The sequence below is a fragment of the Podarcis muralis genome, chromosome 2, assembly GCF_964188315.1.
Source record: "Podarcis muralis chromosome 2, rPodMur119.hap1.1, whole genome shotgun sequence".
In the NCBI taxonomy this organism is placed as follows: Eukaryota; Metazoa; Chordata; class Lepidosauria; order Squamata; family Lacertidae; genus Podarcis; species Podarcis muralis.
In genome coordinates, this window is record NC_135656.1 from 49,277,148 (window position 1) to 49,296,011 (window position 18,864).

The window sequence follows — 18,864 nt, forward strand, 5'->3', positions numbered from 1 at the left end:
TAGTCTTTGACTTGTTCTCTCAGTGCTCATCTTATTTTTCCTAATGCATACCACAGTTTATGATAGTAAACTGGCTGTGTCAGAAATGTACTGGATGGAGAGAACTCCACCATACTAGGGCAGCCTACAGGCAAGGAGGAAAATGGTTTGTTTCATTTATTCAAGCAGATTTATACCTTACTCCCACACACCCCACAACCATATTCACAGAGTGGCAAAAAACCCCCACATGGTTTTGTAAAACAGCAAATGGTTTTGTAAAACTGCACACCTCTGCAGAGATCCCAAATCACTTGGAGGCTGAAATGTGCATGTGCACACTGCTTTAAAGGTTTTGTTTTTTAATCAGATTATTTGATTACAGCTTTCTCACATTACATGGATTTACATGGATTTGGGCCTGACTTGCTTATTTGTTACTTACTTGCTTGCTGCAAAATCAAAGTCTCTTTGCAGTATTTCTGGTCCTTTGGTTAGCTTTTGGTGCAAGGGATGACACACTTCTCTTTTGCTTTTCTTGGCTTCTGTTTTAATGTTAGCCCCCTGAAATATTTGCTACCCAATGATGCCTAGAGGGGAATCAGGGCTGCATGTACCAGCTCTGCCTCCATCATTGCTGACCCTCTTGTGTCTGCCCTACTGACCTCAGCACATTAGAGATAAGGCCTGAATGGGTAGCCGATACTCTCAGCTCCATAGTGTAGGCTCCTCCATGTGATCAGGAGCCTTGATCACATGGGCTTGGAGGAGCCTATGTTTGTTAGCTGAATATGTACAGACCTTCAGAACTCCTCCTCAGTATGTAGAGGTTTGGAAGGCAGAGGCAGTGAGGACTGACAGCAATGCTGGGGGTGAGGTCAGCATGTGCGGCTGTACTCCATGCATTTCTTGACTATGAAGAACAAATGCCTGAAGGGGGTTATGGTTTCAATTATATCTTTCTCTGTCTCTGAAAGAAATCATCTGGATAACCTCATAGAATTACCAGAATCCCACATAGAGAAAGTTATGTTTATAGTAATAAATAGGGCTCAGAAATGAGGTTCCTCCTTCTCACTGGGAGAAGCAGCAGCAGTGTGTTTGCATAAATATGAATAAGCATTTAGCACTCATAACAATGGTGTAGAATTTTCCTTTCATTCTCTCTTTTGAGTTCTTAGGTCTCCACGGAAATGGGTAGCAGCAAGGGATGTACCCCAGCAGTTGTGTATCTTCACCAATAAGGGAGATCTGCAATGCAGGGCTTTCAGCATCTCTCTAATTTGGATTCATCTATTTATGCAAATTGGGCTCATTGTTTTTGTTACTCAGCTGGCGCTGGCAACTATGTCTCTTTCCTGTTCTCAGAGAGCTGTTAAGATTACTTAAGAGTATAAAACAAACCAGTGTTCACTTCAATGAAATTAAAAATAATCCATTTGAATTATTGCTAAAAATAATTCCTATAGCCAGCAGACAAATCCAAGTAGCTGATCAGAAGCAGGGTATGGGGAGTGTGGGTGGAGAGCATGCTTGCTTGATGCAATCTTAAGAATAAATGCAAATTACAAGTGAAGGCTTAGCAAATTTAAGATGATCAAGGACAGGGTGCGGGTGGAGGGGAAGAAAGCAAAACAATGGGTGCAAAAATATAATATTGAATAACATAATTGAAGATCAATTAGGGTCAGGTGGAATGTGCCCTTGAGAGCAAGCAGCACTGATACACTAGCAATTAGCCTTGATAATTGGTGGATAATCATGTATTCAGAGGCCCACAACATCAGAGGAGCATTTCCTATCCCTGTGAGGACTGATTCATGTGATGAGTTCATTGTGTAGGATGCCAAGATTTAAATGAAGGCAAAGCTCCTGTTCCTTGAATAGTCATGTAGAAGCAGTTATGGCTTCTTATGTTGGGGCAAGAAAAACACACCTGAAACTGCCCTCTTCCACACAGCTCTTGAAAGGTAAAGGAACCCTGTCTTTCTTTGCAGTCCACTCATCCTCTTGAAAGGAAGGATTGCAGCCTCATCAGACCAGTCCAGCTGCTTAATGACCCTTTCTAACCCACTGGCATTTTCCACATCTTTGGAAATGGAGCCTGGTTAAAGCATGACACATTTCTATTCAGAGTGTGAGGCATGTGCTCAGCTAGACAGACAGGCATGGACAGAAGAAACTTCCTGGTTCTTTTGCTTTATGTAATCAGTGAAGTGCATCCCCAATATATACTCTGCACCCAGGGGAGGGATAGACAGTGACACATACTGAGCCATTATTGCCATCAGAGCTTAAAGCTGTTCGGGTGGATGCCCTTGTTAGAGATTTAGACTGCAATTTTGCACGGAGTAAAATTGTATTGAAATCTATGAGATTTTTAAGCAGCCTGCCTGTGTGTGGGATTTCTGCCAGAGTTTAGAACACTGGGAGTACGAAATCTTGAATGTTTGCTTCAAGCTGCTGTTTTTGTAGTGCCATCAACATGTGCTGCTTTTCTTTCTTTGTTTTTTAAAATCTAAGATGAGTACAAGTGCCTAATATGTTGGCCAGATTTGTAACAGTGGCAAAACATTAGGCTGCAATTCAGCCCTGAAGAAAGCATCCTCTTCAACCATCTCTCCTTTGTGCATTCTGTACCAGACTGAGCTTTCAAAGGAGACAGATCCTTGTCACTCTTGTTTGTGTGTGTATCTGTATCTGTGCATACCCCTCCTAGTTTCAACTCTCTTATAGTATGGTACTGCTACTTAATGCATTTGCTATAATTTAAAGCCAAGTTAAATACGCATTACACACAATGGGGCATCTGCTTTATAAACCAGTACTGGTAACCAGTGCAGGTATTATTTTTTCAGATCCATTTTGATATAAAAAAACAAAACAAGTTAAGCTTTGCATAAACAAAATCATTTTTTGTTCTGCTTTCTTTCTTTGCCTGATGTAATTTAACCTGACAGGAGGAGAAGGTACATACCTTAGGCTTTGTAACAGCCATTATGTTCCTGACCACAATTCTGTGGCAAAAGGTAGAATACTGCTGGGAAGCAAAAATAGTCTGCCGGATGACCACTGTGTCAACAAATCGGTGCAGATCTGCTCAGTGACCTGAATTACCAGTTGGTGATTTGGCACTTCTCATCTGAGTGCTTTTAAAGCACAAATAGATGCTAGGAGATGCAGCCAAATAATCTTTTTAAAAGATTGTTCTTTTTTTATTTCTTCTTTTATCCCTGTCTTGTCATCCTTGATAGCAGAATTTTTTTTCTTACCATTCCAGCTTGGCCTTTTGGCCTTGAACTGAAGCAGGAAGTAACATTTGACTGACATTTGTGGGTGGTTTCCCCCCTCCTCAAATATTCTATATGCAGTTTTGATGTAGCACTTTCCTCTTAAGAACTTCTCAGTACTTAGTCTCTTTGACTGGCTGCTGAGAACAAAAACCCGAAGGATTTTCACCTGTCAGTCATTTACAGATTTATATGAAAGTTCAAACAGTGTTGAGCTGAAGACTATTTTGTGGGAGTCAGGGTGCATGTGTGCAAACAGAGGATTCTGAATTAATTTAACATACCCCATACTTTATTGTGTTACAAATGTCATTCCACCTTGAACAAGTAATGTAATATCTGTTCTTTCAGTATTTCGTTTGCAAAATGGAAATACTCCACTACGGACCAAGAAATGAGAATATATTCAGAAATGAACAAGTGACTATGCTGCTGCTCTTATGGCTTGCTCCATGCTTATGAATGAGCAAACACTGGGCCTTTAGACTAAGTCTGATGTCTTATTTTAGTGCCTGCTAGCCATTATAACTGAAAAGAAAGTTTTAAAATGCATGACTGTCTTCTTCACCTGGTGATTTTTGTTTGTTTGCTTGCTTTCACTTACAATGTGAAGAGGGTCATATGAAACTGGATCATGGGAAAGATCTGTCTGTTCAACCCTATATAGATCTCATTAGGTAGAATAAAACACCATTTCAGATGGCAGATGCTGAAGTGTGGGGCAAGGTGTGAGGACCAGATATTGGATGATAGAGCTGTGGGTGCAGTGTGGCCTGCCTTGAGCCCTTATCCATGCACTCACTCGTGCTAACTTACTGCCCTTGAGTGTGGGAGGGGGGAATTGTTGGGCCATCACCGGTGCCAAAATACAAGTCTGGGTCAGCTTCTGTGTATGGAATGAGAGTGGTACCATCTTGTATTTCACTTCAGGCTGCAAAATGTATTTGGACATCCCTGCTTTGTTTCATCACTGAAGAGGACTCTCCTGCTTGTAAGCTAATGCAGTTATCATATGTGAACTGATGATGTAAACCTATCCCACAGCACTGCATCACTACCAGACTTGAGAGCTGGCTAGTGATACTGAAATGCCTGGACTTAAGAGTTTGTCAATTTTTTTGCCAAGGGAAAAAACCTCATTAATTCTTATTTGCGTATGATGCATTATTCTTCCTTTTGCTGAACACTCAAAATGCTCAGTCCTGTTCAGCTATTAAATGTAAATGGTGTGGTTTTATGTTAGTTCCCAGAATATTTATTATGTATAGACAAAGCAAAGGAGCTTCCACATTCCTGGTCATATTACCCATCTTTTATATTTAGCTTCAGATGATCCCATTGCTACTGGACTCATTTTTTCATGAACACTTCAGCATTTTTATTTCCACTTTCAGAATCATGAATGAAATGTGACATTTTTATTTTAGTCGAAGATTATTTGGGGCAGCTTTCAAGATCCAGAGAGAGTTGTTGCTTTGGGCCTGTACAGCTGTACTAATAAATTGTTTTATTACCTTTTCAATAGATCTTCCAAAACTGTCTTGCCTATTATTTTCTATGATACTGCTGCTCTACGTGAGAAAGTGTGGCAGGATCTGACCTCTAAATAATCAATTTGTATTTTTGTATATTTTTAAAAAATTGTTTCAAATTTATTGTCATTGTTTTTGTGGAGAAAAAAAACATTCTGGATGATATCATCTCTGCAGTTTGTTTGAAGTTTATATGAACAGATTGGGTGAAATTCAGTGTCAAACTCTTCTGCTCATTCTGTCTGTGCAAACCAGAGGGAACAATCCCCCTCTAGTCTCTCCTTCCTGTGCTGTTCTTCAGAGCCAATTTCAGGGAGTGGAGAGGGGGAAAGCCCCATTGCACAAGTGGAAGTCTTTGCGTAGGGCTTTTGTTGACATGACTGGTTAAATTAATCCTGCCCTTAGATTATCCCTTTAAAGCACTGGCTATTCGTTGCACCTTTTTGCCTAACATTCATCTACCAGGTCATAGGTGCAATATAAGGAGCTACTTTCACACCAGTGCAAGTAGATAAATAGGTACTGCTGCAGCGGGAAGGTAAACAGCGTTTCCAAGCTCTCTGGCTTCCATCACGGTGTCCCGTTATGCCAGAAGCAGTTTAGTCATGCTGGCCACATGATCTGGAAAGCTGTCTGTGGACAAATGCTGGCTCCCTCGGCCTGAAAGCAGAGATGAGTGCCGCACCCCAAAGTCACCTTTGACTGGACTTAACCGGTGTCCAGGGGTCCTTTACATTTATCTACCTTACCGTATTAGTGCAAATCAAACCCATGTGCAAAAGAGGTAAAGGGGTTGTGCTGGAAAGGTGAGGAGAGAGGTTAGTTTAAGCATACATGATGATCTTATGTCAGTATATTGACTAATCAGGAAAGAGACCTTCATAGCTCAGTGAAACTGTTGACAGATTGTATGGCACTGAAGCAAGATGAGCACCACACCTCATAGTCGCCTTTGACTGGACTTAACCATCCAGGGGTCCTTCACTCCCCCTTTTAACTTATACGGAACTAAGCAGAAAAAATAAACCTGTTGAGTTTCAGTAAACATAGGTACATAATTACTTGAAGCTATTAGGCTGCCTGCCAACCCTCCTTTTGTCTCATAGTTCTTGCACTTGTGAGGGGACAACCATATGAATGAATAACTCCATGCCTGAATCAGAATGACAACTATTCGGTAACTTAACATCAGGACAAAAAAATTAGATAACATTGCTATAAATTGTTGTGATTTGGAGGTTTAATCTGAAATCAATCTAGAATTAAGCTTGTTGGTGTCTCTGGTATTTTCTCTCCCTTACATCACATACATTGGCTTATATTATGGATGCATGTTCTGCACTATTTTATTGGTACTATTGCTGCAGGTTTGTCATGGCCTTTGGCTGCAGCAATAAATTGGTGAACTAGAATTGTGGAAAAATGACAGCTTCAGAACCCTTTTAAAAATGTTTCTTCAGACTTGCCTGAGAGATACAGCAAGAACCCCAGAAGAGGAGAGCCCCTCCAGGATCATCAGGGAAATTACTGTTGTAGTTAGGGTTAGTTGATAAAGAAGAGCAAGAGGTGCATGCCATTTTTAAGGACGCCACTGATAATTGCATGGTGGTTCTATGTCTTGGTAGTGGAGGAAGCAACTGAGACCTAATGAATGGAGAGATGAGATGGGGGGGGGGGGAGAGGGAGAAATTGTGCACAGAAGCCATGCCCTGGATAGATAACTTATAATGCTTTTAGTCCATTGTATAATATCTATGAAGTATATATTTTTGATCCCTTTTTAATACAGTATTTAGTTTAACACTCCAGCCCCACCCCTCTCACACACATAGATATGTGGTGCAATAGCTAATTGAGATTGAGAGGGGAAGACAAGCAAAGCACCCATTCTTCGATGCTGTTGTTATTTATTACTTTTCTTACTCCACCCTTCACCATAATGTCCCAGGACATGTTTAGAATAAGTTTGTAACTGGGGCACAAATAAAATAACAGCAGCAACAATTTTATTTAAAAGGTAAGTTATATTTATATACATACATATACATATACATATACATATACATATACATATACATATACATATACATATACAGAATCAAAGGTCAGGGCAAAGAAGTGCATTGAACAGTCTACAACTAAATGATGAAGCTTCATATTCTTCACTCCATTTGTTTTGTTTAAACAATTAGTTCAGTTTCATAGGTGATTACCGGAGGGAGGACAGCTACACCATGAGATGCATACATGGCTTTCATGTTTGTGGGGATCATTATGGGCCAACCATGCAATGTAATACCTCTGTAAAATACTGCTTAATAATCCATATAATGTGATCCATGGGATTAAGAATCTTTATGTGATGATATAAAAAAAACACAGATCTGTTGCTACAGCAGGCATTGTTTTGCTGCTTCCCTAAGTGAGAGAAGGTTGCCTGAAGATTCTGAAATGACAGATTGAAGAATTATGTGGGTATATCACCAAGTGTTTTTAGTGGATAGCGCAATGCACATTGCTTAGTGGACATTATTTGTCAGCCAGGAGTTGGGGCAAATGAAAGCTGTCATTTGTAAAAATAAATAAATAGTGAGAACAGGAAACCACCTAGTTATACCTAGTAAACTAATCTAATTATCTAACTGTTGACGTGTGTCCAGCAATAACTTGCATCCTTGCAGTGCACAGATTTGCCAGCTGTATCCTGTCAGTACATTTTGTGCTGCCAGATAAACTTGTTCTATGCCCTGATGTTCCAGTGATGGACGGGCTCTGCTCCAGGCAGAAGTTTACTGTTACTGTTATTTGTCTCTGGCTTAAGATGATCATTTTTGCTATGCAGCTAGCTAGGAGATGTAAGGTGGGGAGGTTTCAACAGCCATTTAAAATACTTGTAGAAAGGAAGTAGGAAATTTTGCTCTGAGAAATTCTGAAAAAAGAATTTATTATACCGTTCAATGAAGGGTACTTAGAGGAAAAGAATGACAAAATGTCTGCCTATGCTGTTTCCAATGAAAAATTTGTATCAGTTTCCAAAACTGCTGTTTATATATTACTTTCCCCAAGACTGTTTAAATTCTGTATTTATTCAAATGCTTAGAACTGTCTACATTTTTTTGAAGTCTAAACTTCAAAAGTCTTCCAAATACCTGTATCCTAGGAATCTCATTATATATGATTAGCTACTAAATCCCATGTGCTTTCTTCACATGCTCAGTACTCCTATCCTACACTTGTATTATTTCCTCATCCCCTGGTAGCTCCTATACATCTCAGAACCATTTTTGCACCCATATGAGCATAAGAAGAGCATTCTGTTCTCACAGTGGCAAACTGCATGCCTATGGGAAATCCACAGACAGGACCTGAGCACAGTACACATCCCTTGTGCAATTCAATAATTAATTTTTCTGTTACCGATCCCAATAGGGTTGGGACTTGAAATTAAACGTAGTTATAGAGAGACAAGAGGCACCAGCAAAAAACACACAGCAGCATATCCCCACCCCAGGGGTAGGTTGGTGTTACCCCATTCTTTGGGGGCAGGATGATGTTGGTGACAATGATCACTGAGGGTGTGTTTTTTTCTGCTCATTATTGTGCTCATCTGATTATGGTGGTGGAGGGCAGAGCAAGTGTTGTGTTGGGAGGTAAATCTGGAAGTATTAAAGGAGTCATTCAAGTTAAACACTACATGAAATTGTTAAGTGAAAGTTCAGAGAGGAAATTCACAGAATTTCACTTCAGAACACATTTACATGGGAGGAAGAAACATGAATCAAGTAGACCTGTGCAGGAACTGGCTGCTAGCAATTCTTAACACTTTAGTGTTGAGGTCTACATTTAGTCCCAACCTGAAGAAACCACCAGGTCATTCCCTTGCTGATAAAGTATCTGCTCACATGCTTACCAGGAGGCTAGACTGCCAACACACTCTTTTGAAAAAACTCTCTGGTGGACACCTGTCAATTGCACTCACTGTGGCTGCCACTGCTGACACCCTCCCCCTTTGCTTTGAGCCATAAATTCACCGTCCCACTACTGTTTTTGTGTGTAATTGTGCCCTTCTTCTCCACTTGTATGTGTATGTTGCATGATGTCTCCTCACTCATCACCTTCCATTCTACCTCCCTCATTCCCGTGTCATGCTCTGGCGCTGTAAGGCTTTGGGCAGGGCCAGCCCAAGTCCTTTTGGAGCCTCAGATGAACCACAATATGTTCCCCCTGAGAGAGAAGAAGAGGTGAATGAAGAATTATATCAGGGACATGGATAGGAGCCTCATATTCACCAAGAGTACAGGTGGTGGGGGGGGGGGCTGTTGAGGAGGCGATAGATCTGGCCTCTAAGAAACACACTGCAGCTGTTGCAGCAGCAGCAGCAATGGGTGATGCATTCCTTGGACACTGGATCTACTGCCCCTGTGGATCATTCCACCTGAGGCGGTTGCCTCACCTAGCCACATGGGTGGGTTGGCTTTGGGGCTTCATTCCTTTGCTTTTTAAAATGCTGTTGCCACCATAGACATATATATGGCTATGCAGTGACAACCCTGCCTTGCTGTGGGTATATGTGAGGTCACTCCTTCCTCCTCCTTCATTTTTTACTCTACATGATCTCAAGCATGTATACCATCAGAATGGGTGATGATGATCTTAGTTTTCATCCCTAATGGGTCCCCCCACCCCGCATTTCACATTGAGAAACTTTTTTTTTTAAAAAATTAACTCTTCTTTGACCCAAGCAGAGAACTGAGGTTAGGGATGAGCAACTAATTTCGTCATGTTTCAGTTGTTCCAACACTCCATCACCGGTCCGGTCTGTCCCATTTTCTGTGGATTTCTTGAAATGACACACAATAAGTCTACTTTTGAATTGTAGGCTTTTTGTTTATACTTTCAATGTAGGATAACCATTTTTTAAACAAAGCAGCCACATTTTTGAATGTTTTTCAGTGCATTCATCCATAAAATACACATTTTGTACATATCTTTTAATATAAAATGGACTGCAGCCCATAATCCAATGTGCAATCCAACCAAGTGTTGTGTTCTGATCCACAAGCAAGCTCAAGAGTAATAGATTGGGTCAGAGCAGATTGCACCAAGCCTGAGAGCAGGCGCCGTTCAGAGGGGGAGGTAGCTGGGTATACTTGGCCTGTGCAGTGGTGGACCTTGAGGTCCCCAAATTCAACGCTCCTTGCCTCTCACCTTCCTTCTTACAACATAGTTGCTGCTTCCCCAAAGCTCTGCACCCAGTGCAACGGAACCAATTGCACTCCCCTAAATCTGCCTCTGTCCCTGGCCTTGGAGGGCTAAGCCTGCTGTGTGGCCCCACTAGGGACCAGCTGCTTTTTTGTTTAAGTTCAGTAACTTTGTTCTAACAAGACTCCTGCCCTGGGCTCAGACAAACTTTGCATGGGTCTGCTTGAGAGGCAGAGGAGGGGGAGGTTTAGGTGGAACATGGAGATAAGAGTTGGTAGGTTGTGAATGAGGTTGCCATGTACATTGGTAAGCAGGAAGTGGGGATGCAATTGGGGTCAAGCTGTCAGTGGCAGATGTACTCCCAGTTTATGTTTCTTTTTTGTTTGGACAATACAAAATTACCTTTCTATGGTAAAATTATGCTAAAGCCAGATTGTAATGAAAAATATAAATTACAAGAAAAATTAAAAACAACTGTTAAGGCTCTCATCCACACAGAAAAACATGGTGCTATGTGAGAACAGCAGCTGCCATACTCAGACACTAGCTCTGAAGCTACAAGAATTACAGACATCTTGGTAACGGGTTCAACTCTGCTGTGCTAGTACCCTTCATGATTTCCTCACAAAAGCTGGCAGTGTATTTCCCACCATTCTCCACGTTGGTGGTCGGCTGAATTGGCCTATGTCAATCAAATGCTTTTATTTTTGGGTGCAGTCCAACAAATGCCAAAAAGCATTATGAAAGGAGTTAATTTCCACTTGTTTTTCCCTGTGGCATCTCTTCTGTGTAATTAACTACATAGGGCAATTCATTTTACATATTCATGTTTTAGCGTTGTGGTGCTGTCACCCAAAATGCATGAGTCATGATGTGGAAAGTTGTGTGGGATCGTGTGTGGGATTTCTCTGTACTTCTGAATGTTTTTGTGTGTATGCAAAAAGTGCACACAAAAATACAAGTTTCGCTTGAAAGATGCATGCAAAATGTGAGTAACAGGATGCAATGTCACACAAAGGATCTGTCACTGAATGGCAGTGAGACTGAAAGGAGGCCGAATTAGGTGCTCTGTGCAACACAGAGGTTGTGAATTTCATCCTTTGTATCATGATTAGCATTGTCAGTACCCACTGAGTTTTGAATAAATAGATAGTGGAAGGGAATTTGGAAGGTTTTGCTTAGGCAAAGCCACTTTAGGATTTTTGAGAGATGGTAAAGCAATGTTGTTCCAATACTGGGTTCAGATGTTTAAGAATGTTGGCCACATCTTTAATTGTCATAGCTGTTCAGGTGAAGCACCAGGAAAAACATGTGCAGGAATTTCAAGGGAAGACGAAAGATGTTATTTCTTAGGGAGATTTCAACCATCTCTAGCTGTAATCAAGCTGGTAGGGTAGCTTCTGTCATTCATGCCCTGCTCAGACTAAATATTGCATTGTTTGTGATTTTTGGGTTGGGTCTATTAAAGGTATTACTGTGACTTTGCTATTTTGATATGTAAGAGGGTATATTCAATAAGGCTATGTGAGGTGTACATTGCATGGATTGGCATTATTTTAAGTTCCGTGCCGTAATTTCTGTATGAAAAGCAAGGGTGGGTGTGATAGTCCATAAGAAGAAGAAAAAACCTCCACAGTACAAAGCATCAGGTTCAACCATACAAAACCCAAATATATTTGGGGGCACAACTTAGCCTTACATCCTTTGGCAGGGAGGTGTTGAGGCAGTAAAATGATATATATATATTTCTAACAATATGTGCAAAGTGTTCCTTATTCCAGAAAAAGCAACCACTCTAAACTTTATTTGGGAATCATTTTCACCCTATTAATGATCTGAAATCTATAGTTTTTAATGTACATCAAAGTTGTTTGGTGTATCAAATTTGGTTAATGTTTGTTTTAATAATAATAATAATAATAATAATAATATAGAAATGACTTATAGAACCACTAAGATAGAATACATTTTTCTGCTGTAGAACAGGTTATTTCCACAATACCATGAAATATTATCACAAATGCTGCTCTCTTGAAAGGATGTGTGATCAGCAAGCTGACTCCTGTGCTCTGACTTGGTTGCTTAATTAGGCTTGACTTCCCTCTACCCTTTGTCCATTTTTCATTCTTAGTGTGAAATAGACAATCTATATCATATTCTGACCAAAATGGTCAATACCAACACATAGTGTAACCTGGATTTCCCTGAAACCTTAGAAGTACAAACGCCTCAGTTGAAGAGTGACATTTAGATAGGGTTATATGGTTGGAGCAGGAATGTGAATGTAAAGCGAATTGATTGGGATTCAGATAATGATGATGCCTATCACATATATTTTCTAGGGGAAAGACAGTGGTGCACTGCTACCAGCCAGTGTCCCTTCTATATTTTGCACAAGTTAAAATAACTGTGATTCACATTTTTAAAATACACATGCCATGTCTGTACATTGCATGTAAGAGAAGCCTAGGGACAATGGACATGGTGTAGTTTACTAGCTGTTGGTTATTATTTTTTGTGAGGAAAGCAATTGCTTTCCCCAGTCCTCTGGCTGGGAAGAGTTTTAAGTGACTGCTCTTTCCTGCCTTTTTAGCAAGACCATTAATCAGCAGGAATTAGCTTTCTGCAGAACCACAACTTTGACAGCTGGTTCACTATTATTTTCCATTCAGCAAGTTCTCATTCATTCATTCATGATTGGTACTCAGCCCGAGTCCCTTGGCATCCCTTGAGACCTTCGCCATGCCTACAGAATGGTAGTTTAGTATACAATGGAAGAGATGCATTGATGTTTTCCCTGTAGACCTACAGGCTTCTGGTTGGAGCCATAAGGAAACGAGAGAAAAAATTAGCCTGTGTGTTTGTGTGGCTGTGCTCCAGTAAATATTTTGATGCATCTGCTGCCAGCTCTGGTCTGAGGGAATCTACCTAGCATTTAAATTTTGATGGGGAGCTGTTTTGAATAATAAGAGTGCAGCCGGCTGTGAGTCAGTGCATGTGTGTGTTGACTGAAAGGGGGAGAAAAAAATCTGAAAGCTTAACGCTTGCTGAACGCTCAGCTGCAGTGCTTTGCTTTTCCCTCCTCCTTTTTCTCCGAGTAGATATTCCAAACAGATTTTTTTTGGGTGGTGGTGTTTCACTGGGAGGAGGGAGGGGAAGCATATTTTGTGTAGCCCCTCACCCAAGTAGCTGCTACAATGGGTGCTGTAATGGGCACGTTCTCTTCTCTGCAAACCAAACAAAGAAGACCCTCGAGAGGTAAGGATAATCTTTCCCCTTTTTTCCCTTTCTCATGTGTGTTTGCAAAGACTGGATTTTTGCACTGGGCATTTTAAAAAGAGCAAAGCGAAGCATGTGCCACTTGCAACTAACAGAGCTACACACTGATGGTTAGAGGCAAATTCGCACTAAGGGGGGAAATGACAGCGAAGGGTGTGCATGTGTCTGAGCTCGTCGTTGTGTCTTAGCGGTTGTAGAAGAGGGGAAAGTGGGTGGCTTCAGGGGTTGTGTTGGAAGCTGCTTTTTGAAATGTTGTAAACCTTCCACGCAGACGTGTGTGAGGAGGAGAACTCGGCAACCTGCTGTGTGCAGCACACTCGCGGAGGAAAACCTGTTTACTCCCGGTTCCATGCTGTGTTATTAATTCATTCATTTGCGGGGGGGGGGGCTAGCAAGGTGGCAAAACATTTTCCAGCAGCCTTTTGGGGTTGCTGAAAGAGAGACGTACGTACGTTAATTCCTTTAATCGTGTGTAAGCCATGCTGCCAGTGCATGTCTAATGCTCATCATTTGGAAAGGAAGACGAGGGGGGATATATTTCCCTAAAGAGCGGAAGTGAGAGAAGAGAGGGGAGATAGCAAGCAGCATTTCAAAGATCTTTCATCTTCGTCTTCAATCCTTAAGTCGGCAAGACTTGCCATCTAGCATGCTAATATTCCAGGAAGTCTCCAGCGTCGAAAGTGGGTGGTTTGTTTGCTCTGTTTTCTCAGTAGGGTTAACTCAGCATCACAGGAAGGAAAGCCGAAAGTTGGAGGCACACCAGGGGGGTGGGGCTGAAGTACAGCGGCTTGTACGTGGAGTTGGAGAGGATGAGTCGGGTGTGTGTGTGTGTTTGTGCCTCTGTGTGTTAATACTTGAGGGTTCTCTTCCTTTCTGGAACCAGAACCAGCATTTACAATGTAAAAACTACCTGTACTGGATCACAGCCTTTGAACAGCATCTCCTTCCAATAGTTTTTGGCAGATATTTTTTTTTTAATAACTTTTTTCCTTACATAAAAAAAGAAGAAAAAAAATAACTTTTTTCATTGTCTTCTCTGCAGTCCAACTCATTCTGCCTTTCAAATAGCAATAAAGGAGAAGTGGGGAAATCATATCCTAAATGCAAACAATTGGATGATTTATAAGGCCATTTATGTATATATATACACTTATATGATACTTGGATATACATTTGATCAGTCAAATGCAATGGCTGTATCCAGCCCAAACATCTTCCCTCAAAAGTCTTTTTGTAGATTGTGACTGCAATATTGTTCTCAGGTTACCAAAATCCTGTAGATGTTAATGGGGTTTCAGTGGCTTATCTGTGTGCAGAATGACTATCTCGCCTCCATGAAAGTTATTTATTTGAGGGCTATAGCTATGGGTTAGACACACCAAACCACATATTCAGTCTTCGGAGTAAGTAGAAGCAGTCCATTGCATAGGGGAGCACTCTGAAGGCTTATTGAAGTAATTGTGCTTGTTGTATGATTATGAGGCTTTCCAAAAAGCCTAGTTAAAAACCTGCTAGCCATTTATATTCTATGCACAGAATGCAGTTCTGATTTGCTCTAAAATCATCCTCTGTAATATTCAGATTGATTTCAAGTTCCAGGCTCTAGCTATTATTTACAATTTATTCCCCCTTAGTTTGTAACTTACCTTGCTCCATAATTTTGCTGTACTTCGAGAAGCAATTTGACATTGCTTGTGGTCACTAATTATTTTTTTGTGGTAGTTAAGTGTCCTGTGGATATCTGTGGGTGGTGATCTTTCAACTGCAAATAGTTTTCCAAGAGCAGTGCTTGAATAGTGCTAATGGAGGTGGTCACTTTTTTCTACTGATCATGACACAATTGATTCTAAAGCAGGTTGGAAGCATATTTGAGCTTCTCTGATTTTTTTTACAGCTAAGACTGGAAAGAATTGGTTAGACCCTCCTGTGAATAGAGGAACACATTATCTTTTGATAATGTCAATTAGTAGAATTTATAACCCAATAAATGAAACCAGTTTCCGTAAACTGTCCAAGTAAGTAGTCTCATCCTATTGCCTACAAACTGTAGCCACACACACTCTGGTTAAGTGTGAATGATGGATGCTTCTAACATAAACTACCTGGCAAACCACTAATATCATTCTATCATAAAAATTACATAACCAATATAGTAATCACTTGTTTAATTAGTAATAGTAATAACCATTCTGGCTGTGAGTCCTAGAAGACCTCCCTGCCTTGCTAGCCTCTTTTTACCTGGCCTGAGAGGGCAGCGCCCTAACTGACTCCAGATACAAAAGAGGAGGCCGCTGAAAAGGCCAGACACCTTCTTGACTGTGAGACCTGGAAGACATGTTCCTTGCCTTGCTGGCCCTTTTTCCACTTGGCCTGGGAGGGCGAGGCACTGACTGACTGATTGACTGACTCCAGCTATGAAAGGTGAACCTGCTGAACGGTCCTTGCTGTTGTTGATGTTAATTTTTTGTATCTTTATTTTTAGAAGTTTTGATTTATATGGAAATTGTTTAGTTTGATTGTGTACTTTTTGATGTGTTGTATATCTTGTTTATGACTACTTTTGTTACGTTTGTAATTGTAAATTGTAATTTTCATGTTGTAAGCTGCCTTGAGCATGGTTTTAGTGGAAGGGCGGGATACAAATAAGATGATGGTGATGATGATGATGATAATGAACCATTATCAGTCACACTTATCTGTGTGGCTGCTGCTGATTCAGATCATACCCACTGGTCTATGCAGGAGTATCAGTTTAGATTTGTTGCCAAATAACACAATACATTTATTTGATGCACAACCATTACAAGTATATTTGTGGAGAAAGTCATACACCAAGGCCTGGGTCCAAAGAACAGAAGGCTCAAGGGAGATTTGGCCTTTGCTTTTTCTCAATAGCAGCTCCACCATGCTACATAGTAGACAATACTACTCTTGAACTTATCATCATCTCAAGGCAAGAGTCTGGTTGAAATGACTAAGCATTGCTCTTTTCCACTATTCTATAATCCTGTGGGTGGTATTCAATGGCACTTTTGTGCTAGTGCAAGACTTAGGGGGTTGGGGGAACTTCCAGAACAGATTCAGCTGGCACATGGGGGAAGGAGAGGGGGAGATTGTTCCACGGCACAAGGAAAAATACAACTCTAAACTTCCTATTCTTTGATAGCATATTGTGATCAAATAATGGTCTAGAACAGATCAGGGATGGGAAACCCATGGCATTATAGACGTTGTGGGACTTGAATGGCCGTCAACCCCAGCCAGCATCCCTAATGATCAGGGATGATGGGAACTGTAGTCTAGCACCATCTGGAGGACCACAGGTTCCCCACGCCTGCCTCAAAGACTGGAAAGTCACACTCTTTTTAGGAGTTGATGCTGAGGCTAATGAATTAAATTCATGTGAGGGAGAAGCGCAGCAGCTTCCACTCCTGAACCATGCATATTGATTAGAACATCTGGAGAGAGTCTGTCATGTGTACAGCTGCTTGAATGGGGACTCTTTAGAAATTCTAATGAACATGTATAGACTGGGGGCAGAGCCTGCAGCCAAGATGCCTTTTTGCAGACATGTGTGTTCATTGCTGGAACGTATACATGAAAGGAGTTTATGAGTGCTGAAGAGCAAGAGCACTGGAACAGAAAGCTCTAATGGACTTTGTAGCAGTGGGGTGGAATCAGTTGGTTCAGCCCATACTAATTCTAGAGTGGATTTAGCTATCTCCATCCAACATTAACTGAAGATTACATAGGTACTTCTTGAATATGTTGATTCTCTCTTTCACTTCCAGTCTTTGCTTTCATTTTAAAGACCAAAATTATTATTATTGTTGCTCATCAAAGTTTAAATGCTTATCCCCTTTCAATGCTTTCCCCTCTATTTTTTGTTTTCTTGGCAATCCTTATAACTATAAAAATAGCCAAGTTCTGGGCAGCACACACTGTGTTGAACCATTTATGAATACAGATTACTATGCTTCTGGCCAACTGAAAAACATATTCTTTGATTACTTACGTAGCTTTTTTTTTGTTTTTTTTTTGGGTAACATTCAGTTTATTTGGACTTGTCACTATTTACAAAAAGCTACATGGATACAAATTTCAACAAACACCCCTATTCCCAAGCATAACATTTAAGTCCTTTCACATTCATACAAACCCTGTAACTTGAAGCTAATGTTATGAATTGATTGTATTTATGTATCAATCTGATCCACTCTAATTGATGGCTATCAGTGTCTGTGTACACACCAGGGAATTAATGGGTTACACAGATCCATTTTTTCTGTCTGCGTTTTTGTCTACAAATGAGCACTTTTAATTGCACTGTATCTCACTGTTTCAAGTCCACAATAGTTGGTAGTGTTTGATGAGATGCATTTGAACATGGGAAGCTGCCTTATACCAAGTCAGACCATTGATTCATCTAGTTCAGTATTATCTACACTGACTGGCAGCAGCTCTCCAAAGTTTCTGGCTAGCGTGTCTCCTACCTGGGAATGCAAGGAATTAAACTTGGGACCTCTTGTATGCAAAGCAGATGCTCTTCCACTGAGTTGTCACCCTTCCCACTCTGTGTTGTTGTCCCCTCCCCTCAGTTAGTACTTCCTCACACACACACACCCCTGAATTCCAGAAAACTGAGGTCCATGGTGGGCATGCATGCAGATATTTGTCATTGCCACGTTTCTTTTGAGATACAAGTTTTCTGATATGCCAGATTTTCACAAAATGGTGGGTTAAAAATAATGTAAAAAATGTGTGTCCTACCCAGTTCCACCAGTAGTTCACCAAGGAGTACCTTCCCAGTGGAAGCAGGGGGTATGGTGATGGATGACACAGCAAAACCTCACCACACAGATAAAAAAATTCCACCCATAATACACTTCAGTGTATCCACAGGTAACATGCAATTTTCTGTTGGATTACACCCCCTCCCTATGATTTTATCCATGGACTGGAAAGATTTGAATTAAATGCAGACTGTCACTTGGATGGGAACAATGTCATGTGGATGATGCAAAAAAAAAAAAAAAAAAAAAAACCATTTACACATGGGATGCATTGAATCTGTGTGCACACAGTGTGTACACAGCCCATAAACAGAGAAAGGATTCTAGTTTTCCAATAATTTTGTCACCCTTCTGATAAAATCCACATGCAATGTGCACTAAATCAGTTTTCTGTATCACAGTATTGCCCCTTCATTTTTACCTCCACTGAGAAATAGAAGGTGTCTTAACTATCTCTCCAGGATTCAACAACACACAGTTTTGCCATTCACAGATTAATTATCTCTTTGCAGCTAATAAACCACATTATCCCATTCTCCATTTAACAAGATCCATCAGGGATTACGTAGAATATTATGTTCTCTCAAGGTTCCAAAACATAAGAGCCTTGCTGGCATTCTATTTCCCACACTGGTTAATGGATGCCTATGGGAAGGCCACAAGTAGGAAATGAGCAGAGTACACTCATCCTACTTGTGTTCTCCAGCAACTGATATTCAGAGGTAGGCTGACTCTTACGCTGCAGGTAGTATATAGCCATTGTGGTTAGTTATGACTCCATGAATTTGT

At 40.7% G+C, this 18,864-nt stretch overlaps 1 protein-coding gene across 6 annotated transcripts in view; it reads left to right on the forward strand.

Moving 5' to 3' along the window:
* The window catches only part of KCNIP1 (potassium voltage-gated channel interacting protein 1), a 477,263-nt gene that overhangs the window by 149,653 nt on the left and 308,746 nt on the right, over window positions 1-18,864 (forward strand). For 2 of the 6 annotated variants that reach the window (XM_028717513.2, XM_028717517.2), the window contains exon 1: window positions 12,796-13,261. The exons of 2 other annotated variants lie outside the window; for them this stretch is intronic. In XM_028717513.2, coding sequence (XP_028573346.1) covers window positions 13,201-13,261 — 61 coding nt within the window. In that variant the 5' untranslated portion in view covers window positions 12,796-13,200. Of the gene's footprint in view, window positions 1-12,795; window positions 13,262-18,864 lie in introns of those variants that run through there. 2 more of the 6 variants (XM_028717518.2, XM_028717520.2) reach the window with 2 other exon arrangements.